Source organism: Molothrus ater, chromosome 2 (genome assembly GCF_012460135.2).
Source record: "Molothrus ater isolate BHLD 08-10-18 breed brown headed cowbird chromosome 2, BPBGC_Mater_1.1, whole genome shotgun sequence".
Classification (NCBI taxonomy): Eukaryota; Metazoa; Chordata; class Aves; order Passeriformes; family Icteridae; genus Molothrus; species Molothrus ater.
The window spans coordinates 112,117,901-112,145,391 of NC_050479.2; the positions used below are offsets into that span (position 1 = coordinate 112,117,901).

Below are 27,491 nucleotides of genomic sequence, written 5' to 3' on the forward strand. Positions count from 1 at the left end.
TGGAGTTTGCATATCTGATTCTATGAGTGTTCAGCTGCTTGAATCAGCTCTGCTTGTTTTCACTGTGCCCTCCTTCTCAGCAGGTTTGTTCTGTCCTGTCAGATTTGTCTGTGGTGGTTCTTGTCCCTGCCATCATTCTCTAGTGAGTGCTGTTCTACCAGGACAGTTATTTGTGTGGGTAAGAAATGATTTACAGTGAAGGCAAGAACTACATGGATTTCCCATATGGATGTCCTTGTTTGGATCCCAGGACCCTGAGAAGGAGCAGTTTGTAATGCCAAGAATCTTGATTGAAATTTCAGATAACTTTCCCAGAGCCTGAATCTGTGGTAGTTGCAACATCATTCAGAATCTGAGAATTTTGAATATTCTGTAGACTCCTGTTGGACCATGGTGGTCTAACTTTGTAATTCCTTTTTCTTTTTTGTAACTTACAATTAATGACTGCTGTCAAACCCTTAGCAGGTACACCTGCTGCTCTTTTCCCTTCAATTCTGAATGGAAAAATTGCAAGGCTTCAGGAAATGCTGGTTTTATATAGCAGTGCTAGTCTGTCTTCTGGTTCTGAAGAGTCAGGATGAGCTTTCTTGGGGTTAGATGAAAGTTCTGAATTGTTTAGACAATTTTTAAAATGGCCCAGGTGATGCTTATAGTCAGCTAGAGAATCAGTTGGCAGCAAATCAAATAGATGAACACTGCAATAAATCCTTGGTCCCTCCTTTTCTCTGTATTGGCTATTTACCACTTTTTGTAGGTGACTGACAGTGAACACATTGAGACAATGATAGCTGGGTTTGGATCAGCTGATCACAGCAGTCAGTCTCTCCACAGCACTAATATGCTGCCTGCAGCATGGTGACTCTATTTAAACTGGCCAAAATCCAGTACAGTGATAACTGATACTGAATGAACTCCACTGGTAGACAATTGACCCATCAGAATTACTTGAACAAAATTTGCAATGTCACAGTGAGTGTAGTTAGATTTATTATTTTTTATATTTTTTTAACTGATAGTGCTCTCAAGCTGAATTTATCATACCCTTGACTTCTGGCCTCAGGCAGATGAGATTTCCAAAATTGCTTGCAATTAAACTTCAGGGTTACTTTGTCTTGAAGTTTATATAGACACTGTGATCTGATTGGAATTATTAATCTCAATACAATGTTGGAGACCAGACCAACATGAATAGCAGATAAGTTTTTTTTAAAAAGTGGCTGTAATGAGATTTGAAATCCAGGGTTTTCTAGGACATCAGTGTCTTTTTTTTCATTTTCTCAGTGTGTTGTTTATATTCAGGATTTTATACCTACTTGCAAGTTTTCACCCTTCAGTCAATCTTCTTCCTCTATTCTTTATTACTTTGGAAATACTTTACCCAGAAGGAATAAAATGTGGATTTGAATCACTTCTCAAAGAGAACAAGGTATTTATCAGGTATGAGCCTTGCCACTGTACTGGGGGGAAAACAGCTGTGCAGGAAGGTATCTGTGGTCCTTCAACAGCTTAATTTTCTGTACAGAAGGTCTGTTTTCATCTCTGGCTCATAATTGCTTTGGAAAATAGATAGAAATATTTTTGTGTCAGGTCTATACAAATGTTTCCTAATTTGTCAGGATTCCAAAAGTACTGGCAAGAAGGGGGTAGAGGAGTGCCAGTGAAGGCGCCTTCTTTCTGGGACATAAGGGACACCAGAACAGTGAAATGGATGAAAGGTTTTGAAGGAAAAATTGCTGAAAAAGCCACAACTAAACTAAAAGCTCTCTATTTTTAATTCCCTCCCAGTCATCCCAAGATAACTCAGTCCCTTTGCCTCCTGCATGGGCTGTGTGGTGGTGTCATGGTTTGACGCTGGTGCAATGCTAGTGCCTTCATGAAAATACACTCTCTTTGGTTTCTGCTGTGAGATGTAACCAGGAATAAGCAAAGCAGGCCCCCACTTAGAAATAAAGAAAAGAAAACTTTATTAACTACACTACAACTATATGTAAAAAGGAACACACAGGAAAAATGAAAACCTTACAAATACACTTCCTCCTCCCCCCACCAAATTTCTAATACATCTATCTTCTAAATTTCAACTCTCTGTCTAGCACTACTCTTCAGACAATCAGTTCTTAGTTCATCAAGAGGAGAGGAGTCTTTCTTGTGCTATAGGCTTCCCCTGGGAACAGCGTTGAAACCTTGTGTGTTTCCATGTCACTCGTGGCACCGCCCAGAGAACATCTGCCACCGTGACCTCTTCCTTCCATGCCCAGTGCTCTCACCACTGAACATGGACCAGAGCTGCTTCTAGGGTCGTCTTTTAAGGATGCTTTGTCTCGTTCCAAAAAGAGCACAGTCTCACTTCTGGGACACTTGTCCCCTTCAAATTTCACTTCCTGGGGTTGAGGGGTACTAACACTGGTGCTTCTCTTTCTTCCACTTTGTTACTTTCAGGGCCAGGCTTACCTCTCCTGGCCGCATGGCTTTTCCCCTCCCCTGCCTGGCCAGCAACTGGGCCAGGGGAGGTCTGACCTGCATCTCTCGTGGAAACTTAAGAGGGCTTCTCACAGGAGTGCTCTGCTTTTAACTCCTGTGTTCTCAGAGGCGTATCCAATGTCTCCAGTGGCCACACCAGGTGCCAGTATTCAAATCTGAATACCTATTGGTGTGACTACAGCATCCCAGAAAACTCACTTCCTCTCAAACCATGACAGGTGGCAGCCCTGTGCTTGTCTCAGTTGGGGGGTTCAGCATGGGAGCTGCAGCTCTCTTGCCGTCAAGGTCCCACCTGTCTTGCTGGACCTCTCCTCCATGGAGGTTGCAGTCCTGTCCTCAGTAGCTGCAGTTGGCTTTCCCTGGGCTATGTTTTAGAGGATGTGGAGTTTAAGGAAGTGTTCACACGTTCAGCTGAAGGACAGGGCTGTAATGTCTTCCCCTGCACCCCAGCAAATATCACGAAGGTGTGAGGCCATGCCTGCCCAAGGTGTCTGTGAGCTGCTGCTGCCTGGACTGGCTTGGAGGTCAGGTAAGAATTCTGGAGTGCTGCACCATTTTAGCACTTCTGGCTCACTGCTGTGTAAGTCTTGGCCCCATCACTGGCTTGGGCAGTGACTTGAGTCACAGGGTGGCTGCAGCTTCCTTATCCAAGTGGCACAGCCATGCTGGGATTTACAGGACCTGAGTAGCAGTTGGGAAGTACACTCTGCTGTTGACTGGTAACCTCTAGGACAGTTTCTCTTGAACAATATTAAATCTGGCATGCATCTGTCTAAGCCACGTGTGTTTGCTACATAGCACATAATAATTGCTGCTTTTCAGAGCAAGGGATCCTGGATTTTGCTTTCTGTGGCAGCAGGCAGGTTTGGAGGGAGCCAAGGGTGCTGTTTGGCATGCTCCTGAGAGGAGAAAGGTGGCAGACTAGAGCTCACGTGCAGCTGAGGGTTCATTCCACCTGCTTCCAAGTGCCGTTCGCAGTCATAAAAGCTGTGTGGTGTTGCTTTAGCTTTCATCTTGCTGCAGCCCCCATGGAAGCGAGGGGCAGTGTGGGCAGCTGTGAGGAAGCCTGACTGTGCCTGTTCCTTGTGTCCGCAGGGCCCAGTCATTTACGCGCAGTTAGATCACTCCGGGGGACAGCACAGCGACAAGATCAACAAGTCAGAGTCTGTGGTCTACGCCGACATTCGGAAGAACTGAGATCCTCAGCTATCCATAGGACAACACACATTCAGACTGGAATTGCTTGAGCAAGATTTGACCCAGAGAACTCTCACATGTGGCCTTTGATGCCTAGGCTAGGACCAATGCATGTGCATACAGAGGGAGAGATATATATGTATTGTGTGTAAATAGTCTATTTAATCGTACAGAAGTGAGACCAATGTTGCATGTTGAAATGCGGTAATAATTTTGCTTATAAATTGCCAATATTCTTTTTTTTTTGTATCTTGTGTGACGAGAGAGAAAGTGAAAACTCGCATCACAATTTTAAAATATTTTTATCTTGATTATTAATGGAGAAACTGGAAGATGCCTAGATTGACCTGGAGATTCTTTTTTCTTTGCTTATAGGGCTTAATTTCTTTTGTTGAAGTGACTATTAAGAAGACATTTTCATTTTATTCAGAATTCTTTATGTATACAGGGTATTTATCTTTCCTTGGTCAGATTCTCAGTACAGGCTGCCTTCTCATGTAAACTGGACCCTCTCACTTGGTCTTGTAAGCCAAATTGTGACTCCTAGCTATCAGAAATGTATGTCTTAGCAGTGTGAGTGAAGGAAACCCTTAGGCCTACCTGACCTGTGTAACGTGGGTCACAAACTGTTTACTTCTCAATGAGCCCAGCTATTCAAGCTTAGTCCTTTAAGTGGCAGGGATAGTGTTGATCTAATGAATTTTGTGAAATGGGAGTTTACCTGTGAAAACGAAAGAGGGTGAGTTAAAGGCATAGGAAGCTGTAGCTGTAGGTGGTTACCTCAGACTCTGTTGAACCTTTCAGTGAAATATTTCTTCCTCAAAGCTCTGTCATTTCATGTGTTAAAAAGGGCTCTGAGGGATCTGGAGGCTGTAGTACTCCCATGCCTCTCTCCCATGGCTCCATTATGCCACTGTCACCTCCTTGGAGCTGTTTTATCTGTTCTCAAAAGCCTGTAGTGGAAGCTGAACAACTGGAGGAAATCCAGGGCTCTTTGGGTTTTTTGATGTGTGGTTTTTTTGTGTGACCAATATTTGCACAGAAGATGCAGATGGGCAGTTTATTTCCCTAATCTCTGCAAGTCTAGTGCTTGAATACAATTTTCCAGCCTCTTGTTTCTAGATTAACCTCCTCCTAGATTAAGGATCTCTGCTGATGAGGATTTCTTTTGCTGACCCATTGTATCCTGAAATCTGGTGCTCAAAACTAGAAGTGGCCTTCCAGCAGAGATCATCTCAAAGTGGCATATAGAAGAAGGATTTCTGTTTTGTACATCCCAATGTGGTAGTTTTGTTTTGTGTTGGTTTTTTTGGTTTGTTTTTTTTTTTTTTGGCAGCAAATAATTTTCAGTTTGGTCTATGGTAACCCCTTTTCTCTGATTCTTACCCATTTCCTAGTTCAGTCTGTTTCAGAATCAGTCCCAGAATGGTTGAGGTTGGAGGGACCTCTGGAGATCATCCAACCTTCCTCCAGCAGGGTCGGCCAGAAGAGGCTGACCAGCACTGTGCCCAGTTTGGAGCATCTCCAGGTGGGACCTCTGCAGCATCTCTGGGCAACCTGCTCCAAACAAACTCAAGCCCACATTTGACTCTTAACACCAAGCACATGAAAAATGGTTACAGGCCCATGGTAGACCCTTTCACAACCACATTAGATAATGCTTTAATTATGACAGTGCAATTTAAATATTTATTTTGTGTACAGTGGGGGTTTTTTTCCCAAGAAAATTAGGTATGCCAACACTATTCTTTCATCAGGATCAGAAGTGAGGTTCACTGGTTTCCTGACAAAAGCTGCCTTTATTAGAAATCAGCAGCTTTATTTTTGTACACATGCACTGGGTAGATCTTAGGACATTGTCCTCAAAGCCAGAACCAGCTTCTTAAAACTGGAGCTCAGAAGGAAACCATGGATTAATTTATTCTGCCATATGTCAGTTGCTAATCCTTCAATATCTGAATTTGTGTAATTCTTCTTCCAAGACTTGGCTGGTATCAAAAAAAGGGCATGTTTCAGTTTTAAAGCATCAGTTTTCAGGTATTTGCCAAGTCTTGTAGGGAACTGAGCTGTGGCTAACTAACAACTCTGTAAATATTTTAGCATTTTATTTTTTGGCAGTAACACATACAAGATGAAAAATGGACAAAATTAATCTTCACTGGAGACTTCTAAATATCTTCTTCTACTTCATGGATTAAGCAGGGTTAAGCACTCCACATGAAGGGCTATGGTGCTTGTACCCAGTGCTGGCAGCTGACAGAGTGGGACCTACTCACCCCAGAAATGCTCAGGGGTAGTTTGTCCAACTCAAGCCTCCATCTGTTGATAAGATCCACTGCCTTGGTTGCTGCAGTGCTGATGTTGGTGACTGTAGTCAGGAAATTCTTTACTCAGAAGAAGGTGAGGCACTGGCACAGGTTGCCCAGAGAAGCTGTGGATGCCCCATCCCTGGAAGTGTTCAGGGTCTGGTTGGATGAGGGTCTGAGCAACCTGGTCTGATGGAAGGTGTCCCTGCCCATGGTGGGTGGGTTGGAACCAGATGATCTTTAAGGTCCTTCCCAGCCCAGTCCAGTGTGTGATTCTGTGGTTCTATAGGATCGAGTTGGACTTGATGATCCTGATGGATCCCTTCCAACCCAGTATAAATTATGATTAAGATCAGGAGGAATCCTGCTGCTGCTTTCCTTATCTATCAGGCTATTACTTCCCAACATTTATTTTACACTTAATAAAACACTAATGCTTTGGATGTGGTTGATGGAGAAACTTGATTTTGATCTGCCTGTGTTCATCCCTGTGCATCACCGTCTTGCTCCCCCAACATTTTTGAGTAAGAAGGAGAATTGTGATGAATGTGGTGATCAGAAACTTGCTGCTATGAGAATATGGGGCTGGCCTTGCCTCTGAAGTCTGCTACTAATGTTTTCTTCTTTTCCTGCTGGAATGTACTGGAAAATCTGAGCACAATTCTGATGTGGTGCTAACTTTAGGAAGCACATGAATCCGGTGCTAACTTTAGGACTGATCTGGTGCTAACTTTAGGAGACACACTGGTCTGGCTGATTTTAACTGACTTGAGGAGACATCTCCTTGCATGGCTTTTGTCTAGCTACAGGTATGTTCATATTGCCTAGACTGAGGAGGAGGCTCCCTGCAAGGCTTCTTGGGTCCTCTTTATGAAGGCAGAATGAACGTAGAAGTATTTTAAAAAACACTAAACATCCTTTTAGAAAGAAACAAAAGTCTTCTCCCAGGAATGGCAGAAATCTGTGAATCCCACTCCAGTGCCAAGGCTGTTGATTTTTTTTAATTTTTTTTTTTTGGTCATGGAAAAGTGAGCAATATTATTATTAAGTAATGTATTCATGCTGAAGTCAGAAGAACTTCAGGCATTGTGAGACAACACTCGTGAGCTTTCTGTTCCTCAGGTTATCTGAGATGGTTTAATGATACAACCTGTGCTGAAGAAAGGGACTGATGCTGAGTTGGCTTACTTAGTAAAGTCTCAGGAGACAGAGGACGTCTCTTCCTTGATGGGTAGAGCATGCAGAGATTTCAGACAAGGTCTGGTTCTGCTGTTCTGGTGACCAGAAGTTGAACTGATTGCTCTGCTGTTTCTGTTCTCTTAATTCTCTGATGCTGTTCCTTGCAGGAGGAAAAGAACAGCTTGGATTTTGAGGAACATGAAGGGTGTTGTCCTTGTCCTGTTGTTGCATTGCTGCCAACTCTTTTTAGGATCATCTATTTTCAAAACAAGGGCTGTGTGCCAGGTTTGCAGCAGCCCAGAGGAGGAGCAGGCACCTCTCTTGAGGCAGTAGCCAGTGACTAAAAGAGGTAGGGGGGGTCATTGCTCCTGGATAGTGGACATGGGAGGGCCTGTGTGATGACAGACTTGCAATAAATTCTCTCTTATTCATCATGCAAACAAAGCTGGGATCAGTCTGAAATCTTCTTAATTTTTGATTACTATAATGAATTTCAAGAGGACTACAAATAAGGTATGAAGCTAAGTAAATTGGTAGCTGTACTCAGTCAATCAGGTTTCCATGGCCCCTTTTGACTTCAGCAGTGTTTCTGTGAGGAAGATGCTCATCATGTTCACAAAATGTTAGCATTAAGAGCCTTTACAGTGGGGCAGATATGTCTCTGCAACTCATTGCCTGATGTGTCATTTATAACTGGAGACCTGTAGGGTTTTGTTTTCTCTCAAAGCTTTAGTAGTATTTCAGTTTGTGACAAGAGCTGTAATTAGGTTTTTAAACTTTTTAAACCTGTGAGAACTGTCTAGGTAACCATCTGTCTTATAACTGCAGTAAAGGTGTGCATCCAACTTAAAAGCTGCATCACCTTAGAGTGGATTCATTGAGATCAGGTATGGAGTTTTTGATTTGTGACCAGAACACCTTCACTCTGTATTGGAATCTTGTCTTGGAATTCTACATCAGTAGTGTATCTGCCAAGGACCTCAAATACAAAAAGTTATTGTATCATAGGTGATGGAAATACTTCCTCAATAAAACCACCAAGAGAGAAGGTGGGTGGGACTTCTGGGCTGTGGCCCACACCTCTGCAGCGTAACATTTTTATATGGGAGACTACAAAATCATATTAACAAGGCTCAGCAATTATTCTCTTTAGGTTTCTCTTTCCCTTCTCTTCACTGCCCTAAAGCTAATAAGCCCTTTCATTTACAGGTATTTTTGCACTCTAAAATATAAGTTCAATGCCTTTGGAGATCAGTGTGCTGTGCAATGTTTTCTGTCTCCCTGCCATGCCAACTGTTCTTATGTGGTAAATGTAATTGAAAACATAGACTGGGTACTTTTCTTTTATAAACCTCTGTCCTGGAGGTGTGCAAGACAACAAACACCTGTAAGACAGGTGTATAATCTGTGTGAGGGAGCTAGATATGCATTGCATGGCCTGATTACATGAAGAGCCAGTGTACCAACTGTTAGTGCTTTTGCTTTTTCAGATTCATCTGGAAACAGTTATCTTGGATATTTTTTCTTGAATGGACTTTAATGTTTTCTATTGTAATCTTGTGAATATTTTAATACACTTTTTTTTTCCCATTACTGGTTTGCTGGATGAGTCTTACCTGGCTGGGGACTGGGAAGGGAGGGGGGACTGGAATACACCACCTCTCTTCCTAGCAGTGTTCTTCTTCAGTCACTGTGTCCACTTGGTGACCAGCACAGCTGGAGAATTTGCCACTTGAGACCCTGGGACCAAGGACCAAGCCACAAGGACCAAGACATGCCAGTGGAACTGTGGCAGAGCAGAGAACTGACTTAATGGTGGGACAGCCTGTGAAAAAGGGGAGCTGACAGACTCATCAGAACCTACCTTGCCTCATTTATCTTTTCCCCTGCATGTGAATTCCTGAGTCTAAGTGTGGTGCTTCAACAACCCCATCTTCTGCCTGGAATTGTGAAGGAAGCTAAAACACCAGAGGCACATTTGTTTGCTGTCCTTTTTCTCAGGACAGTGGTGACTGGGGAACAAATGAAGACACACACAGCTGAAGCTGGAACAAATATCCTTATGCTACCAGGGAAGGAAGAGCATCAGGAAATGAAATGCAAATGCTACTGTTGGTTACTGAAATTCGGCAAACCCCCAGCCAGGTGGTTTTCTGACTGTGACAGGAAAGGTCACTTCAGTCTGAGGCTCTGGCTGTCACCTGTACTGTGTCACTCCCAGCACTGTTCAGTGGAGTCAGATAAGGTGAGGCTCAGCAACTCTTTTTAGACAGAATCCAGCCAGTTTCTTTAAAGAGACAATGCAAGACAATTCTGCCTTCATTTTAAAAGGTTGCCCTTTATTTGTGTGAAGATACTTGGTTATTTGCACTTAGAAAACATTTGCTCTCTTTATTTTCCTCTTTTATTTTCTCAGAGAAAAAAAACATTAAAATTAGTGAAGCTAAGTCCCATGGGGATGGGTTTGTGCGTTGCTAGATTTGACCTGTTGGGTTAAGCATCTCCTTATTGCACTTGCTTTTGTGCTTTTAGCTCCTGATTATACCTATAGGAATAAAAAAGAAAGAGCACAGGCTAAGAATAGAATAGAACACCAGTTACAATAACAGTGTTGTCCTAGCAATCTGTTCACCAGAGGAGGTTTAAAATTACAATGGACTTGAGGGTGGAAACTCAGGATAGGATATCTTAATTCTTGTAGGAAGTTCCAAAGTAGCTAAGTTTGCCACATTCCTGGCCAGTACTGAAGCCAGAAAACTCCCAAAATTTCCTTCAAGAAACAATTTTTTTGAAAAATGCTGCTCTGCTTAAAAGCCCTTTGATCCAGCTGGAACTGACCAAGATTCAATGCTGCTCTAGCTAGACTGAAAATATTTACAGCTTCACTCCAACTTAACTGTAAAACTAACAATGTAGCAAAACCCATCTGTAACATTTCATAAATGGTTCAGTTCCTCTTGCCTGTTGCACTGACAGAGAGGCTGGCAGCCTTTATAAATTCCTGGTTAATGCTAAGCTGTACTTGTACCCTTGTTAATGCATACCTCCATATTCGGAAAAGCTGGGAACCACCAGCACAGCCAACAAAGAAGTTCACAGCAAACAGACTCCAGTTTTTAGGGATAATCACCAGGGAGTACCTTGACCAAATAAGGCCTGTTGAAAACAATGGAAAGTTTAAAGATATTTCAAATTAAATATTCAGATATTTCCCTATGTTTGGAGGCAGATTCATAGGCCAGTTGAAGTAAACAAATTTCATAACTTCTAACATGTTAGACAACTGCATTGCTTATAACTAGCTTTTTCTCAGTGAAGAGTGCCAGTGGGACATCTACAGGTATGTACTACATTTTTCTGAAATAGCTACAGTAAGGTAGGTCATAGTCTGAATATCAAAGATCCTCTATAGTCTACAGCAGCCTAGACCTTAATTCTCCAAAACAGTTGCAGGGTAATGGTATTTTGCTGTATATCCAGCTTGCTGCACTACATTGGAGATTATGCAAAGCTTGTGCAAAATGCACAGGACTGCATCAGATATCAGTCTGGAGAACCCTTTTAGACAGGAAAAGCACTGGAAAAAAAGCTGCCCAGGGAAGTGGTGCAGAAGCATCCCTGGAGGTGTTTATAAGAAGCGTAGTTGTGTCACTTAGAGACACATTTTAGTGGTGGACTTGGAAGTGCTGGGTTAATGGTTGGACTCTATGATCTTAAAAGTCTTTTCCAACCTAAATGATTCTAGGATTACAGAATATTGTTTCTGCCAGTGTGAGAATTCTTGGCAGACAGCAGTGCAGTAGTCCATGTCTACTGCTTCCAACTTCTTGGAACACTTGGAAATTGTTTCCATTTATGTTAGTGTAATTACATTACCATTCTTAAATCCTTTAAAGTCTGTTCTAAAAAAGTCACTGTATCCTGGACTGATTTCAAAATTACTTGATCTGAAGGAAAAGAGGTCACTCACTGCAATGAATGGTTTCATGGTAACTTAGGGGATGACACTCATGCCTACCTCGTAGCAACTTGTGCTGTACAATTCCAAATTAAGACAGGTGTAGAAAACTCTTACATAATTACAGGATGCTTACTGATTGAATAACAAGTAGAGGTCTGTCCTAGAATCAGCAACAGCAATAGTGACAGCTAGCATGTTCAAATTAAGGCTTTCTGTGGAAATGTATTAGTACTGATGGAAGATCCTGTGTGAAAACAGAGAGTAAGGGTGGCTTACCTGTGGCCATGAGTACTGCAGACTGTGCTGTGCTGAGCTTCTCTGCTGGCCTGGCCATGTCAGCCAGTCCAGCCCCCACCAAGCCCTGCAAAGAGAAATTCAGTGAGCACCAGTCTGGGACTCCTGTAACAGATGAAGAGCTTTACAAGGGGAAGCTGCTTCACAGCTCAGTGCTTATCCTACTGCATTATGCAGGAGATGGGATGCATTCTGTGAGCAATTAGACTCTGGGAGACACCATCCATTTCCAGTCCTTTGTGGTAGGAAAAAGAACACAGTTATGGCAGCTACAACTGTGTGGCAATAAAATCCCAGGCACTGGCAGTTTTGTATTAACTCAAGAACAAGGTTAATTTGAACATAGCTGCTTGAAAGCAGCTGAAAAAATCCACCCTTGTTTTCATGCAACAAGTAGAGGCTTATCTAAATAAGGGCCTTCTTTCCACAGGTCAGGCTAAGATACTGGTGGTAAACTTCACCATATATAGTCTTCACTCAGCTTCATCTGAGGGGGTAAAAGTGCTTTTTTTAAAATATAATTTCAGTAGTACTAGAAAATGTGCAGGCAAATTGAGGCATGGCTTGGCTGATCTGCTTGACATTAGCTGCAAACACTGCTTGCTTTGTTTGTTGTGCTATTGCCCTCTACTGGAAATACAATTTCATGTTCCCTTTACACCAGCTCACAAAAAAACCCAAACAAAACCCCTAAGAAAGACAGTCCTGACGCTTTCACCCAGGACTCCTTGGGCACAGAAGAGCTGCCTGTGTGCTCAGGCTCAGGAGGGCGTTTCCAGGGAGAACCTCTGAGGAAGGGGAAGGTTAACCACGGCTCCTGCAGCTCCAGTTCAGACACTGACAAAGAAACCAAGCTGTAGCTTAGAGCACAATGTTGCCTGTGGCCTGCAAAACGCTGGGCTTCACAATGGCAAAGTTACAAAGCAGCTGGCAGTGGTAAGAGCAGGTTACATCCTTGCTATCAAAGAAGATCAAACCCTCATGGGTTTGGAGAGCTCTTGTTTTATCTGTATCAATGCAACACCTCAGAAGAGCACAGTGAATTAGGAGGTGGCATTTGCATCACCTGGGCACAAACACAGCCCAGGGCTGCAGGCAGTGGGAAGCAGAAGCTCACAGGAGGCAGAGAACCACTGACAGCCACAATGGCAGCTGCCTTTGTCTTTTAGGTCAAGACTACCTTGTGCTCTGACATGCTTCAAGCTATGAGCCTTAGGAATTGGCTTCCTTAAGATACTTCTCAAATTCCTTAATCTCAGAAGAGACACATGCTTTATGAGTTTGCATCATGCCCACCTTGAGCAACAGCTGGTGTTTCACAAGAGAAAGCCTTTGTGAAACCCAGTGAAAAGCACAATTCTTCCACAAAGCATTTTCCCCACGCTGTATATCCCCTTCGGTTTGTGCTCTCTGTTATTAAGGCTAATTTTCTGCCTCCCCAGATATTAAGAATTAGAGTCTCTAATCTTTGTGCAGGTTTCCAGTAACTGCTGGGAAACTCTTGCTTGCTCAGTGTGTTGCTGCAGATTGCCCTGGGCTTGACACCCAGACACCAGCTGGCATCTTGTACTTACCCATTTCATAACAGGTGCCCAGAAAAACACTGTTTTGGGACCTGAGGGAGGATGGGAGAAAAGAAGTTAAATTATTTAGTAAATGTGGCTGTTTTAATACCAGTAAGTTTATATTGTTTTTTTTGGTTTTTCTTTTTTTTTTTTAATAATGAATTGTTTATATTGGTATTTTCTACTACTGTACATTAGCTCTGGCACCTAATACTCATAATTCATCAACCCAATGCATCAACCTTCAGTTGTGTAATCACTCCATACATTTCTGCAACAGCTGGATAGGATTTTGTATGTCCATGTTTAAGCAATTGAGGACACCAGAGCAGGCAAAATGCATTTATAATTGAAGTTTATAATTGAAGTTTATAATTGAAAGAGTTAGGAAAAGGCCTAGGAACAGGGAAAGCACCCCAAAAATCTACCAGTAGGCAAAGGAGGATTATGGGGAAGAGGATGAAATCTCAAGAAGGATGGGAGAAAAATCCAATGGCGTGGGGACCTGGGGAAAAAACAACTCTCTTACGAATACATATAATTTCCAGTGGTGCTAAAATAGCCAGTGGTTGGTTAAAGAAAGCCCTGCAAAGCCACACCTACAGCTATGCCAGAAATCATTAATCTGGGACTTCTGCTCCAAGCCTTAAATGAGAGACCACAATCCAAAGTATCATCCCCCTGTGAAACAGTCAGGACACTGTTCTAATTTTATCACAAAAAATTAATGTTTAGGTCACTGGTCACTGCTCAGCACTCTGATAACATGCAAGATGAAGCCAAGTTTTCACTGTAATATATTACATAGGAGTAACCACCAGAACTTTGGTTGCCTGCTTTTTATGAGAGTTATTTCTTCACTAATAATTCAGCCTTTAAAATACTTGCACTAACTACTTGTACTTCCAGTTTTAACCACCCTCAAGTTTAAAACTACGACTTGGGAAACAAAAACTGGCTTGGCAGCTTTGCATAAAGCCCTTTTTAACCCACCCTGCTTGTGAGCAAGTTTCAAATTGCATTTAATAACTACAAGCACATTACCTTTTGTCTAATATTGTTGAATATTAGATAACAGCAGCTTAATGTTCATCCTTTAAAGATACAAACTTCAGCTGCTGTTCTCTTAGGCACTTATTTGGTGTGTCAGTATCAGGCTGCAAATTCAGCTTGTTGTAAATAAATCAGTCTTACAGAGTAGCTTTAATTACTAACATTTATCTTATTCTAAAACACAAACTCAGATTTGGAGTACTAGAGGATGTGGGGTGAGTATAAATTATTAAACTGACATTCCCTAAACAGCTAGTAAAGTTTTCAAGAAGACTGACATTAATTTTTATTACTAATAGAAAACTCGAACATTTCAAACTGCTGACTGCAGAACTAAGAAACAGCTGGAGACAGGGAAGGTACCAAGCCAAGTTTGTAATCAGGTAAGACTGTCAAACACCTCTCCTTGGAGGCACTCCAGCAAGCACCCAGCCTGGCTGAGTTCTTCCCAGCTCCTGACATCCAGAATTTTTCAAGGATGAATACAACAGCAGCACATGAGAGCAGGGGGACACTAGAGGCTAATTTAGATATCATGTGTGTGACCAGCTTATAGAATGTATGACTTCTATTAAATATAAGAAGTCTTTGTGCTGAAAACTTGAGTTTAGTCAGGCAAAGTGAACCAGAGAGGCCAAAGGGGAGGGAGCACAAGCTCAGCCCTTGCTTTCCCATGGCAGCCTGGGGAGTTGGTGTGCCAGGCCCTCCACTGTCCTCCAGCAATGCCAGCCACAGAAACAGTTTGTAACAGGCACCAATTATTTTGCTGGAAGCTTTCTTTATGCCAGAAAGTGCTTCATGCCTCACAAGTGATTTATAATTTCATGACAATTATGCTTATATTCCTGAATTAGACTAGAGATTTAGATGTCACTGGAGATAATAGAAAGCCTTTCATTTTTAACCCACTTTTTTTTTTCTGCAGTCAGAGTGACATCTATTGCATAACTTTCTCACAGACACACCTTCAAGGCTAAAATAAAAGTTGCAGGGTCTCAGTTTCTATACTTGCTTGTGCTGTGACTTTTCTCACTTACACCATCAGTAATAGATTATGACAGATATGTGTGTGTATATATAACATACATATATACACAGAATCCCTAAAAATGGATTTATTAATTACAACATTATGGTGATGACTAAAAGCAGCCCACAGGCACTGCAAGAGAACCTGCAAAACCTTCTCCAATTCCCACTACAGCTCTGTTGAAGAAGGAACATGGATGTTCCCAGTACCTGCTGTGCCTTGCATCCACTAAGAGCATCTGGAAGCTGCCACATTTCCCACCAGTGGAATGTGTCTCTCAGTGTTGGACATATTGTCTCTTTATATATAAAAACAATACGTTAATGTTAAATACATTGGTCAAGTGAATTCAGTACAAATCAAACATTCTGAGAACTGCACTTTTCACTCTTTGTGATTCCTTTAGAGCAACGATTTTCCTTCCAAGAAAGGGCCATTGTAAGAGGATAGAGCAACTGACTGCAAACCAAAGTCCACTTTTACAGGGCATATTCCTGGTAGGTGAAGAGTCAAGGATGTTGTGACACTGACACAGAGCAGTGGGGACAGAGCCTATGGAATGCCAGGATTTTATCGGGAGCTCGTTTTAACAACCGACGCAATTTGTTTACATGACAAACACCACGTAGAAGGCTCTGAATGAGATCACTTTACAGGAGGTTTCTCCCTAATACCGCAAACCCCCACGGAAAGGTAAACTGTAGGTCAGGTGAGGGGAGCTCCTTCTTTACCCACGGGAGTCCTCCAGCAAAAGGGCACGAGTTGCCTTTGGTAGAAGCTGGGATTCAGCAGAAAGGAAATAAAACCAAAAGCTGCCTGAGTTACCAGGACACATTTAAAGATCAGAAACCCTGGCAGCATCCAGGGCCAGGCTGGATGGGCTCTGAGTAGCCTGCTCTGGTGGAAGGTGTGGAAGTGGATGATCTTTAATATCCCTTCCAACCCAAACCATTCCACTATTCTATGATTTTTCCAGCACATCCTCTTGAAAGAATCGGCTGCCGAGGCCTCCAGGCCCCTTTAAACCCATGACATCCCCCGGGCCAGGCTCTGGCATCCCACGCGATCCCTGGATCCACGCCACGGTACCGCGACAGCAGCGCATCCCTCCCGGAACCGCCCGATTATCCCATTCTCCCTTCGCACACACAATCAATTCCCCGTTACGGAGCAGGACTGCGCTCCAGGGCCCCTTTCCCGCTCCTACCCGCGTTACTGCGGCCTCGATCCCGCCCCGCACCCGTACGGAACGCATCCCCCGCTCCGCCCTTCCCGCCGCTCCAACCGGGGGCCAAGGTGACCCTCGCCCATTACCCGCCGGGTGGTTGTAGAAGGGCCGGAACCGCGGCGGCAGCATGAGCTCGATGCGGTCGAGCATGCGGTGATAGGAGGCGCGGAGTCCCGCGGCGGCGGCGGCCATGGCGAGGGACGGGGCGAGCGGGCTCCGAGCGGGGAGCGAGGGGCGAGCGGGCACCGAGCGGGGGCCGCGTCCCGTCCGTGCGTCCTTCCTCCGCCCCGGTCCCGCCCCCCGGGCCTGCCCACCGCCAGCCCGCGCTCTGATTGGCCATCGCCGCAGGGGCGGGGCGGGGCGGATTGCTGTGCGCGGCGCTATTGGCTGAGCGCGCTGGCCCGGGCACCTGGGGAGAGCTGGCGCGCCCGCCGCCCTCGCAAGGGCAAGGCGCCCGGCTCGGAGATGGCCGCCTCCGCTTCGCTCTCCCCTCAAGATGGCCGCCGCGGGGAACGCTGCGCTGCGAGTAATGCGCCCAAACCCAAGATGGCCGCTTTGCGGCTTCACAGCGCTTCACTGGACAGGGCGGGTCTGTTCCCGGCGGAGCCCAGCGCCCTGACGCCGCCGCCTACGCCCACGACGCGCCCTCCCCTCAGTCGAGGCGGGCGACGTCACCGGCTCGCGCGAGACGCGCATTAATCTCGGGCCCCCCGTGCCCCCCCCTTCCGCCCGGTGGGCGTGGCCCCCATCGCGGCCGGGGGGGCGTGGCCACGCGCGCGGTGGGCGCGTCCCGGAGCCGCCGCGCCTGTGGCTCGCGGTCGGTGCCTCGGCGCGAGGCGGGCGCGGGGCGCGCGCGCGGGGGCCCGCTCGGCGGTTCCCATGGTGATCGCGCGCGCCCGGCCGGTCCCGGCGCACCCCCCCCGCTCGGCGCGCGCCGCTGCCGCCCGCGCGGGGCCATGTCCCGCGGGCGCTGCCCACACCTGCTCTGGGACGTGCGCAAGCGGACCCTGGGGCTGGAGGAGCCCGGATTGCTGCGCAGGCACTACCTCGGTAAGCACGGGGGGCGGGGGGTGCGGACGGGCTCCGGCTGTCCTTGCCGCCCCACCGAGCGGGGAGGGGGCCCGGAGCCCCTTCCAGGCGCCGCCGCTCCCCCGCTCGGCCGCGCTGTCCCACAGCTCCGAAGTTTCCTGTGCCCCGTGTGGGGCGGCGACGCCTCCTCCAAACCCACTCCCGGCCCCCCGCGCCCTCAGGGGTGGTCCGGGACACCGCGGCCCCATCCCTCCCCGCTGCCGGGTGGTTGGGGTGCTTCTGCCGGGTGGCCCGGGGCCCGCCAGGACCCCCCGGTCCCTCGGTGCGCGGCTCCGCTCGCCCGCCGCCCTTGCTTCCCAGAAGGAACTGTTGCACGCCGAGATCCAGCCGGGAAGTTGGGCGGCGGCTCAAAATAGCTCCGGTGTCGGCGTTCCGTGCCCGGCGCCGGGCAGGGTCCGGATTTACCGGCGCTGAGCTGCCCGAGGCTGGGAACAATGCACGTAGACGCCTCCGGGATCATGGCGCGGCCGCTGTCCCGGCGCCCGGGAGGTGTTCCCGGGGCTCGGGGGAAGCCGAGCCGCTGGAACGCGCTCGGTGCGGGCCGATCCGCCCGCCCTTGTGTCCCCAAGTGCTCCGCGGGGTCCCCGCAGCCCCGGGCTGCCCGCGCCTCCATGCCCTCGCCAGGAATTTTCACTTTCCAAGTTCAAGCCAGCGCCACTTTTAGTTCCCGAGGCCGCGGGGAGGTTTCCCCGTGGCGTGAAGGAGCTATCGATATTCTCTGTCGTGGCGTAGGTTCTGTAAAAAACGTTACAGAAAAAAAATATTCTAAACACTGGCATTTATTCCCGTGTTTTCGGAGGTGTGGAGATCCATGGTAGTGGATTTGGGAGGGTTTCTCTCCGGGGTAGGTGGCTCAGTGGGTCGGGAACGCGATCTTTTGTGCTCGTGTGGCAAAACAATTCCTGCCCTGGAGTGTAAACCTCGAGTACTCGAGATGGAGCTTGATTTACAGCGTTGTAAAACGAGTGTCGATCTGTGCCTCCCAGGCTTTCCCCGCTGCGCTCGGTGGTCATGGTCTGTCGTTTGGTTTTTTTCCCTGGTGGAATTTAAGGTGGGATATCGCATTACCGAGCCTAACTCAAGAGTTTTCTGTCTGTAGTCCCTGAGCGCTCAGTAATCCAGAAAAGGTTAATCGAGGAAATCAAGGTTATTGCCGGTAGGTTTCTACCGGTTACAGAGGGGGGGGGGGTGTGTGTGTGTAGTGCACAAGTCCCTTGGAAAGAAATTTTGAGTCCTAAAATAAAAAAAAGGTTGAGACCTAACGATCTAGCTGCTTTTGATTTTGGTAATGTCTCAAGCTGTGCTTGGCCAAGCCTTAAATGAAGATTGTTCTAACTTTTAGTGATCAATCCTTCTGACTGGTTGTTTTTTTTTTTCGGTTTTGTCTGCTCTGGAGCAAAAAAGCTCAATGTTAAATTTAGGACTGTAGTGTGCAGATTCTGAAGAAGTGCCTTTTTTTTGAAGAAGACCTTTGTTAGTTTTTTTCTTCTGCTTCTATGTGCTTGTGTCTCTGAGAGTTGAAGTACTAAGATTTGAACAGTAGAAATCATCTTCCCAGACTTAACGAGACGTCTTTTCTGGATGCTGCTCCAATAAAATGCATATAACTTTAGTTAAAAGCAGAGCTCTGGTGCCTTGGCTAAGGTCTCATATTTACTGCTCTTCCTTTCACCTAAACAAGTTCAGTTGCTTGAGAGGCTCGAAAGAATAGGAGCTGGGAGAGGCTTCCCACTGAACTGATGTTGAGATCTGCATTGGTGGTGGCAAGACATGTCCAGTCCTTACTGACTTTTGCTTTTCACCAGGGGGTTGGTACAGGGTGTACTTGTCTTGTGGAACCACTGCACTTTTACCCCAAATGGCATTTATGGCCTTAATAAACCCACTGATTGGGCTGCTACTCAGGTGTGGTTGTTCAAGTGCAGATTTCCCAGGGAAGAGGCCTGTTGCTGTGCCTTTTTGTGTGCAGGGCAGTGTAGGTGTGGATCTTTTCTCTTTCAGAGTTCAGCAGCTCTGTGTAGGAGCTTTGTTCTCTGGGCCACTGGTCAAGACTGCAGTGGGCAGCTGGGTGCCACTGCTTGTTGGTCACTGCTGGTCTGATCTGCGTGGGAAGTGAGGCTATTTATAATTTTTTTTTAGTAGAGTTTCAACAATCTGGCAGACAGAACAAATGGAGGACAGGAATTTCATTGTAACTTAGGAGTAGTGGGAGACTCGAAGCATTGTCCATCTGCATCTTTTGGTTTTTGTTTGGGCAAAATTTCTTTGTAAATTTGTCTAAACAGTTATGGATTCAGGTACAAAATGATGTAGTTTATATATATCTTTGCTTGCTGCACCTTTTCAGCCACCAAATCAAAGGAAAAGCATTATAGCAAATCCATGACTAACAATGCAGTTGGGAGGAAGATGTGTCTGTGTGGATGGTACTTGCTTAATGAGCCCTTCAGTGGGATGATTGTGTGTTGTGCTGCAGTGTAAAATACCAGAAATATCGACAGTGACCATGTTTTGAAGTAAGACATCTGAGAACTAATTGCTGTTTCCTATTTTCTCAGTGTTTTAGCTTCATGTGAACTGGCAATCAAGTGGCACTCTATAAATAGCCTCTCTCAGCTTCTGGAAACAGCTGCTCCAGGAAGGATCTGTGTAATGTACCTTTCCATGCAGATAGCTCAGTCCTGGAATTTATTTTGCCTTGTAAAAACTCTGTCTGATTTTGCAAGCTCTCTAAATAATTGCTCTGAAGCGCAGTCAGTTCTGGACGGAGTTCCAGAGGAACAGCTCACGAAGATGGGGCCGTGGGTGCATCCCTGGGATGTGTCCTTCAGATGTTATCCTTTGGTGAGAGCTCCTGCTGTGCTGGCAGAGGGAAGATGTGGGTCTCAGCAATGTATCTGTTAGCTCTGTTTCCTTCAGCATTTGTAGGCTAATTAGTCTCAATTTCAGACAGTTCTTGTATTTGAGGTCTCCAGAGAGGCCTGGGGGAGGCTGTCAGTAACTCCCTTCAGTTCAGTTTAGGCATCCTCTTGCTGGTGGGAGGAGCCCTGCTGCTGGATCACAGATGGAAACTGAGTTTCAGACTGCTTTCAGTAGCACATGGTGGGGCTTTTACCCTGAAAAACATTGGTGCAAACTGTAGTGTGCAAGTTAAATTCTGCCCTGAAGCTGGCAAGTGTAATTACTCAGGATACTTTCACAGGAATCTCCAAACCTTGCAATTTTGTATCATTGTGGCAATGTTTCAGCCGCCAGTGAGCAAACCTGTTCTGGTGGCAGGTAAAGTGCTCTGTGCCTGCACAGTAAAGGCCTCTGTGTGCATTAAATATAGCATATAATGATTTGGCTAGAGAAACGGCAGCATGGGTTTCTTGCAGAAAGAGGGATCCATAATTCCTCTGAAGTATTTAATGTGATGGGTTTATTTGCTTTTCTGTGAAGGTCCTGCTGCCAAGAATGGCTCTGTTTAAGCAGGAAGAATGAAGACTTCCTTTTTATTTTTATTTGTTTGTTTTGGGTTTTTTGTTTTGTTGGTTTATTTTTGCTGTCTGACATAGCAGGCTATACAGAGAAAGTCTCTCAATTTAAAAGGAGAGGAACTCATGCTGTATTTTAGCTCAGGGTGGTTGTTGGAAGCTGTGGTACTTGATACAATGGAAGCAAATATCAAAATAATCAGCTCTCCCCAATCTCTGCTGTCTTCATGCAGATACTATTTTCTGAAGTCTTCATTCCTTCTTTTTCTTTTAAGCTTAGCAAATATCTCAGAGATAGCATTGAGGTGCTTTCCTGTGAGCTTTCACTCCCCCTTCTTAAAAGATTGTTTCATATCTTACTAAGTTTTTATCACCCCGGTTTTTAAGATTTGGGAAAAGTTTGAAGTCTGTAAAAGACTCACTGTAAGGAAACCAGTAGTTAGGTTCATTGTGATAAAATTTTGTAAAGCTTCAGCAGTTCTTACTAAAAAGAGATACGTGAATATTTGTATATAGGGAGAACTCACTGAACTACTTAGGTTTCAGTAGATCTCCCTGTTTGTAGGGATGAACCACAGTAACCCCAGGGCTAATTACAGTTTTGAAGTTAGTTGATTGCCCTGCTCATAAGTAGGGTTGAAAACCAGGCAAGAATAGCTATTACAACTGATTAGTTTGGATACTGGCTGCCTTCCATTCATGTCAGGTGATAAAACTAGTAGTGGCTGGTTGAATGAACATAGAATTGGGTGTTGCTGTTGAACATTTGGTATTTCCTAAAATACATTGCTCAGAGTGTAAGAGTGCAATTAAAATACTTCCTTAAACTACTGTAAACTTTCATTCTCTGTTTTGCTTTCCTCGGACAAACAAACCAACCAAACCCAGCAGAAGGGAAACTTGAATGCTGAGGAGAACAACAAAAAAGAAAGGCATTATTTTCCCAGTTTTTGCTCCAGCTATATTTTAACATGTAGTATCTTGGTCTTTGAAAATAATGCAGAGTAAGAAGGGTCAGGCAGCTTTAACATGATCAGCTTTGTAGCTGGTCCTCTTGCCAACTTGGAGATGGGCAGAGTATTTAATCAGCCTTTCTTCTTAAATTCTTTGCATTATACTTTTGATGTTTAGGTTTTTTTTCTGGTACACTGTTATATTTCATGGCCTAAACCTCTGGAATTAATTCTCTTTTCCACCATGAGTTTAAACCACTCATCTGTCACAGCTAAACTCCAGTTCTGGTAGAGGTGTTTTATGTTGTTTTTTCTTCAAGTCTAACAGATTAACTGCTGCTTGAAAAAGAAGCATTATAAATGTACCTGATGGTCTGATTATGAGAGCACAGTTCTGTAGTGATATATTCTATTACACATCAAACACTTTGTGAAACTTGACTTACTGAAGTGTTTAGAAAGATATAAGTGAACTCCTCCGATTTTTTTCATTGGAAATGTTTTCTGAATAATAGAAATAGGCAGAGGCAGAATCGAAGTTCGCTGTGTAATGAATGAGTTGGAGGAAAACACATCTGTAGAACAATTTTTACATGCTCAGTCTAATATTGGAAGGAGGCAGGAAACACTAGCAAGGCAGGAAATTTGGTGTAGTCATTGGATCTTCACTGGTTGTGTAGAAAAGCTTAAGATGCCTAAGAGTATTGCAGAAAAGGGATGTAACCTTTTAATTGAAAAATCCACAAGAGAGGACAGTGATCAGGTATTGCCTAAAACTGGATATCTTTGGAGTTTTTTTCCCCTTGTTAATAAAATCAAGGCTTAGTGACTACAGTCCTTAAAAAATTACAGATGGGCTATTGAAAGAACAATGTGGCATCGAGACCTGTTGATAACAAATTGAATTTGGGGGAGTTTAATCAAGAGACTGTGTCTGAAACGAATTCCCTGATACTATCTCATTTAAATTGGTACCAAGGAGCAGAAAGGCACTATATGTATGTCTAAAACAGCTTGTAGGGAAAGATATGAGGGGTGATCCTAGCATACAGGATTAATGATTTTTTTTTCCTACTTCAAAGTAAATCAGCTCAGATAATAAAGACACCCATTTTAAAGCCTTTAATGTTGGTAAAGGATATTAAAAGCACAGTCTAACAGAATCATCTGGACAAAACAACAAATAAAAAAATGCTGTCTGGTAATAATTTAGTACATATCAGAAAACCAGAAAGAGATGTGAGCTGGGAGGAAGGATTAAGGTTAGATGAGTATTTCTGTGGCCTAAGTGCTGAATACTTAGCTTTAATTTCAGTTTAATCAGCCTTCTGCTATCTTTGGGCTTATTTCAAGCACAGACTAACTGAGCTGTGGGAGTGGAGGACAGGAGCCACTTGGACCTGCAAGGGGTACAGCCATGTAGCATTAATCTAGGTAAATTTGACAGCTTGTTTTGCTGTTGTCTTAGAAATCTTTGCACGTGGTTGATATAATTGACCTTTTTTCAGTTTCATCTTCCTGTGTGTTTTGTGATTTAATTGATATGGTTTGTTACTGCTTCTTTCTCCACAGTGTTGTCTCATTTTGCTTCCATTCAGTGATAATGTGTTGATGATAATTTTTGTGTATTTTCTTTAAAAAATAAAAGGGAAAAATTACATGCATACATGCAGGGTCTGGGATTACTTGGGGCCTTCTGTCACTCTGTCCTGAAATAAGAGAATGATTTCCAATGGCTGTTTTTAGGGTGCTGGGGATTCATAGTAGCACAGCTTCTGGTTTTTTATGTACAAATACCAGTTTGTGTAAAACTGTAGACCATTATGGATCACATTATGGTGTTCTTTGGTGGGATTACTTTGCAGAAACCTGCTTTTTGGGTTTTGTTTTTTCTTTTTTAAAAAAATTTTATACTACTGCCTAGATCAGAACTTATCAATGAACCTATTTACTGAGTTTTGATGTTTTAATTTTCTAAACCACCAACTGCTTTGCTGCTGTTGCATTTTGACATATGAATTAAAATGGAAGGTGGATTTCTGGCATTATATTTGGCCAGAAGAAATGATGAAAAATTGGTATAACTGTTTCAGACTGTTGATTTTCTGTCCTTCAGAAATTCAGGAGGCCTTTCCGGTTGTCTGCAGATTTGTCATAATTTCTTCAAATGGACAGAACTATGCAGATGTACTTTTTTATTTTAAGGGATTAACTTATGTGTAATATCTGATTAACTGAACATTAATCATGTGTGTTAATGGCTGCCAGGTAGTAGGAGTGTGTGTAAATGGGTTGTAGTCCCAAGGCTCTACATGTATTATAATATTTGAAATTTACTCAGTCTTAGGATGCAAATGTATTTGCTTTATATCCTTTGGAGCCTTAGTGTTCTTCTGCAGACAGCTGGAGACTGCAGACATTTGTGTGCACTTATAATATATTTTCATTTTTGATTGCAATATTTCATTGCATTTACATTGTGTGCTTTTAAAGACTGTACAGGAAATGTGATTGCTTTGTAAATAACTGCCTGCCTTGATGCTGAGTGTTTCAGCCAGCTTCGTAGTTAAGTTGTACCTTGATCTTCTAATAATGAGCTTTGATACATGAAAGCTGTCTCTCGCTGCAAAAACAAGTCGTGTACAGCATGTACTGGATTTGTATTTCAGGATGAGGCAGTGATGTGAGAGATCCTTTAGATCTCTCCCCTTTATTTATTTATTTAAATTTTTTTCCTCCCATAGCTTTCTTCCAGTTGGATTGCTTCCATTAACTGCATTAGGACAGACCATTAAACCTGCCTGTGTTCAGTCACTTCCAAGATGTTGCACTGCAGCTCTGTGAGTTCTTGTGACTTTGCATGTGATTCCTGATCTTCTATCCTTGAGTGTCCCCAGAATAGTCTAGTGGGATAAAACTGATCATGTATCAAGAACCTGTTGACACTTGAGACCAGTCCTGTCCTGGCACTAAGGAAAGGGATCAGTTCAGACACAAACTATACCAGCCTTTGAACAAAGCTGGATTTTTCACTGTTTGAGTGTAAGTCTTGGCGTTTTTGTGCCTTTGGAGCTTAGTGAGCTGCTGATTCAGATGTGTCCCAAGTGCTCTAGTGTGTGTGAATCATTAAATATTGAATGTGAATATCGTGAGATGGAATCTGAGTCACATCAGTGAATTTTAATAACCCCATATTTTCCTCCTCTTGTTCTTCAAGGATCTGCACACTTTTCTCTGGGAAGATTGAGTGTGTCATTAATGCTGACTGTTCTCTAACAGATATCATGGGCGAGATGAGAATCTGTCCCTTCTCTTCCCTGTGAACTTCATGTGTTCTGAACCATCAGTGCTTGTTCAACACTTTTTGAACTGCTGAAACTTCACCAAAATAAAGAACTGTTAAAATTAAGCTGTTAAACCCAACCCACCTCTGTATTTAAGTTGCATTGCTTTGTTACAGTTATTGTAGTCTGTTCCTGTTATTTACCTTTCTAGGAAATGAGGAAAAAATCTGGTTCCTTTTTAATTTGGTTTTATTTAAAAAACACTGTTATGTCTTGAGAACTCTCTTCAGTAAAAAAAAAGAGTCTCTGTAGTTAAACAGGTTGGGTTTTGTTGCCTAGGATGAATACATATAGTTTACTGCAACAGGCAATGTAATTTTAAAGGGTTTTTTTTCCCCATTTATTTTTAAACAAAGGGAGTTTAAAAGGGTTTCTTCCCCCCTGCCCCCATTTGTTTTTAAATACCCATCTATAATTTAACCTATGTCAGTACACTGATAACAGTCATCTCCCATCAAGACTCAGCTTTCTACTTGAGCTCAATTTTTGATGTAATCCTGTCTTTAATCCCGGTCAGTTTCCTGTTGTTTACATTTGTAATCGTAAGGGGTTATGACCCATATCTGTTATGCTATTATATATATCTATTTCCTGAGTTCCCCCTAACAAACCCAGCAGTGTACAATTCCTATTCTACCCAGGATTAAATGGTATGTTGAATAGGCAGGTGTGCAGAATGTTAAATGCCTTAATTCAGTTCCATGCTGTCCAAGTTCTCAATTTCACTTGAGGGAAAGGCAGGCCCTGGGGTGCTTTTTGCTAGAAGACATGGCTATAGATATGCTGGTAAGCTTCTGTATAATCACTTCTTAATCTGTTTAAAGATGAGTATTGAGTTAGCTTAAACAACTTTAAATAGTAGGCTTTAATTTTGTCCAGAGCCTTTGTCTGGAATTGCTGAGGTTAGTCCTGCTGGCAGAGTGGGAGAAGCAGCAGGCACTGGAAGGTGATGGCAGGACTGGTGACATTGGGGGCACACACCTCCTCAGCAGGAAAGAGGACATTCCTCTAGGAATGCTCTCTTAAAAGCAGATTCCACTTTTTCTTTCCATTTCCTAGCCATTCTGCATGCTCCAGTGTCATTTTGCCTGAGTGCCTGGAAGTGAAATACCCTGGTTCTGCTAGGAGCAATTTTAACTTTTGGACTGGGGTGGAGCAGCACTGCATTTCAGCTTCCTAGATCTCATCTTTTCCTGCTGGGAGATGGAGCTCCTAATGAACCTTGGGTGTCACAGTGGTCAGTGGTATCTGAGAACATAAAGCAGAGTTCCTGCTCTGTATTTCCTCAAGTGGTGTTAAGGATTGACTGGGTTATTACATTGATGTCATTTTTATAAGAAAGTATTCAACATTGCTGCCCACATAATTTCAGATGAAGACTCTTAAAAGTCAAAGGAAAGCATTTCCAAAGACGTGTTGAAACCTACAGTAATACTGTTTACTCCAACTTGCAACAATCTGTATAATATTTATTTTGCCTTCAGTTAACAGAAGCCTCCTTTGACTTGTCTTTGGAGAAGAAATCAGGGAACAAGTGTATTTTTCTTGATCTGGTAACTGTTGGTTTTGTGTTCGTATCTGTTTTGGAATTTCAAGGAGTTTCTTTGGGAGTCCTATTTTAGTGCTGGTGGAGAAAGCAGCAGTTTTCTGTTGAGGGGAGTAAGGTGGTATGTGTTATCTTTTACATAGATAGAGCTTCTCTTAGTTTTGTCATGTGAATTTTGTCCTCTGCTCTATAGAAATTGGGAATATTTGTGGCATAATAGAAGAATTTCAAGTGCCTTTTGTCTCAGTGAGTAGTTTGTATTTGATCATCGGACTACTTTAAAGGATTGAATAAATATCAAAAATGCTGAAAACTGGCATATTTTTCCTCCTGTCACAAAACCTCACTTGCAGTCTGTGGCAAGGACAGTACAGAAGACATAAGTATGGGCAGTGCAAGGGGAAGTGTAAGGATATCTGTCAGAATGTGGTGTACTTGTGAATGAAATCCACTTAGCACCAGTCAGTACAGCATAGATAATGTGCCTTCTCTGAGAAACATACTTGTACTTTATCCTTTTTTGTCCATTTTTGTCACTGAGACCACCTTAAACACTTTGTATTAATGCTGCTGAATTTTATGAAATCTTTCAGGCATAAACCATGGTAAATATCAAACAGAAATCAAAGACATTGGTTTAAAGCCCAAATGCTTGTAATCTTACCAGTTATGGAGCCCAGTGGAGGTTTATATTTGGGAGTGGATACTTTCAGTATCCAAAACATGTTTCAAAGTTAATTACAGCCATTGGTACTAACCAAGCACATCTTATCCGTGCTCTTACCTACA

General features: G+C 43.8%; 3 protein-coding genes across 11 annotated transcripts in view; 2 read left to right on the top strand and 1 right to left on the bottom strand.

The window, feature by feature from the left end:
- Nucleotides 1-8,756, top strand: part of MPZL1 (myelin protein zero like 1) — a 36,472-nt gene extending 27,716 nt beyond the window's left edge. For 2 of the 4 annotated variants that reach the window (XM_036382317.2, XM_036382310.2), the window contains one exon: nucleotides 3,577-8,756. In XM_036382317.2, the coding sequence (XP_036238210.1) occupies nucleotides 3,577-3,678 (102 nt within the window). In that variant the 3' untranslated portion in view covers nucleotides 3,679-8,756. The remainder of the gene's footprint in view (nucleotides 1-3,576) is intronic. The other 2 variants (XM_036382335.2, XM_036382327.2) reach the window with 2 other exon arrangements.
- A 725-nt stretch (nucleotides 8,757-9,481) lies between these two features.
- On the bottom strand, nucleotides 9,482-16,590 carry MPC2 (mitochondrial pyruvate carrier 2). The gene is made up of 5 exons (XM_036379006.2): nucleotides 16,381-16,590; nucleotides 12,993-13,033; nucleotides 11,401-11,485; nucleotides 10,208-10,319; nucleotides 9,482-9,708 (listed from the first exon to the last, which is right to left on the bottom strand). Exons 1-5 carry the CDS (start codon nucleotides 16,484-16,486, stop codon nucleotides 9,669-9,671), a joined length of 384 nt encoding a protein of 127 aa, XP_036234899.1. The 5' UTR covers nucleotides 16,487-16,590; the 3' UTR covers nucleotides 9,482-9,668.
- A 612-nt stretch (nucleotides 16,591-17,202) lies between these two features.
- The window catches only part of DCAF6 (DDB1 and CUL4 associated factor 6), a 73,231-nt gene continuing 62,942 nt past the window's right edge, over nucleotides 17,203-27,491 (top strand). For 2 of the 6 annotated variants that reach the window (XM_036406591.2, XM_036406600.2), the window contains exon 1: nucleotides 17,208-17,344. In XM_036406591.2, the coding sequence (XP_036262484.1) occupies nucleotides 17,251-17,344 (94 nt within the window). In that variant the 5' untranslated portion in view covers nucleotides 17,208-17,250. Of the gene's footprint in view, nucleotides 17,345-27,491 lie in introns of all 6 variants that reach the window. The other 4 variants (XM_036406583.2, XM_036406616.2, XM_036406610.2 and 1 more) reach the window with 4 other exon arrangements.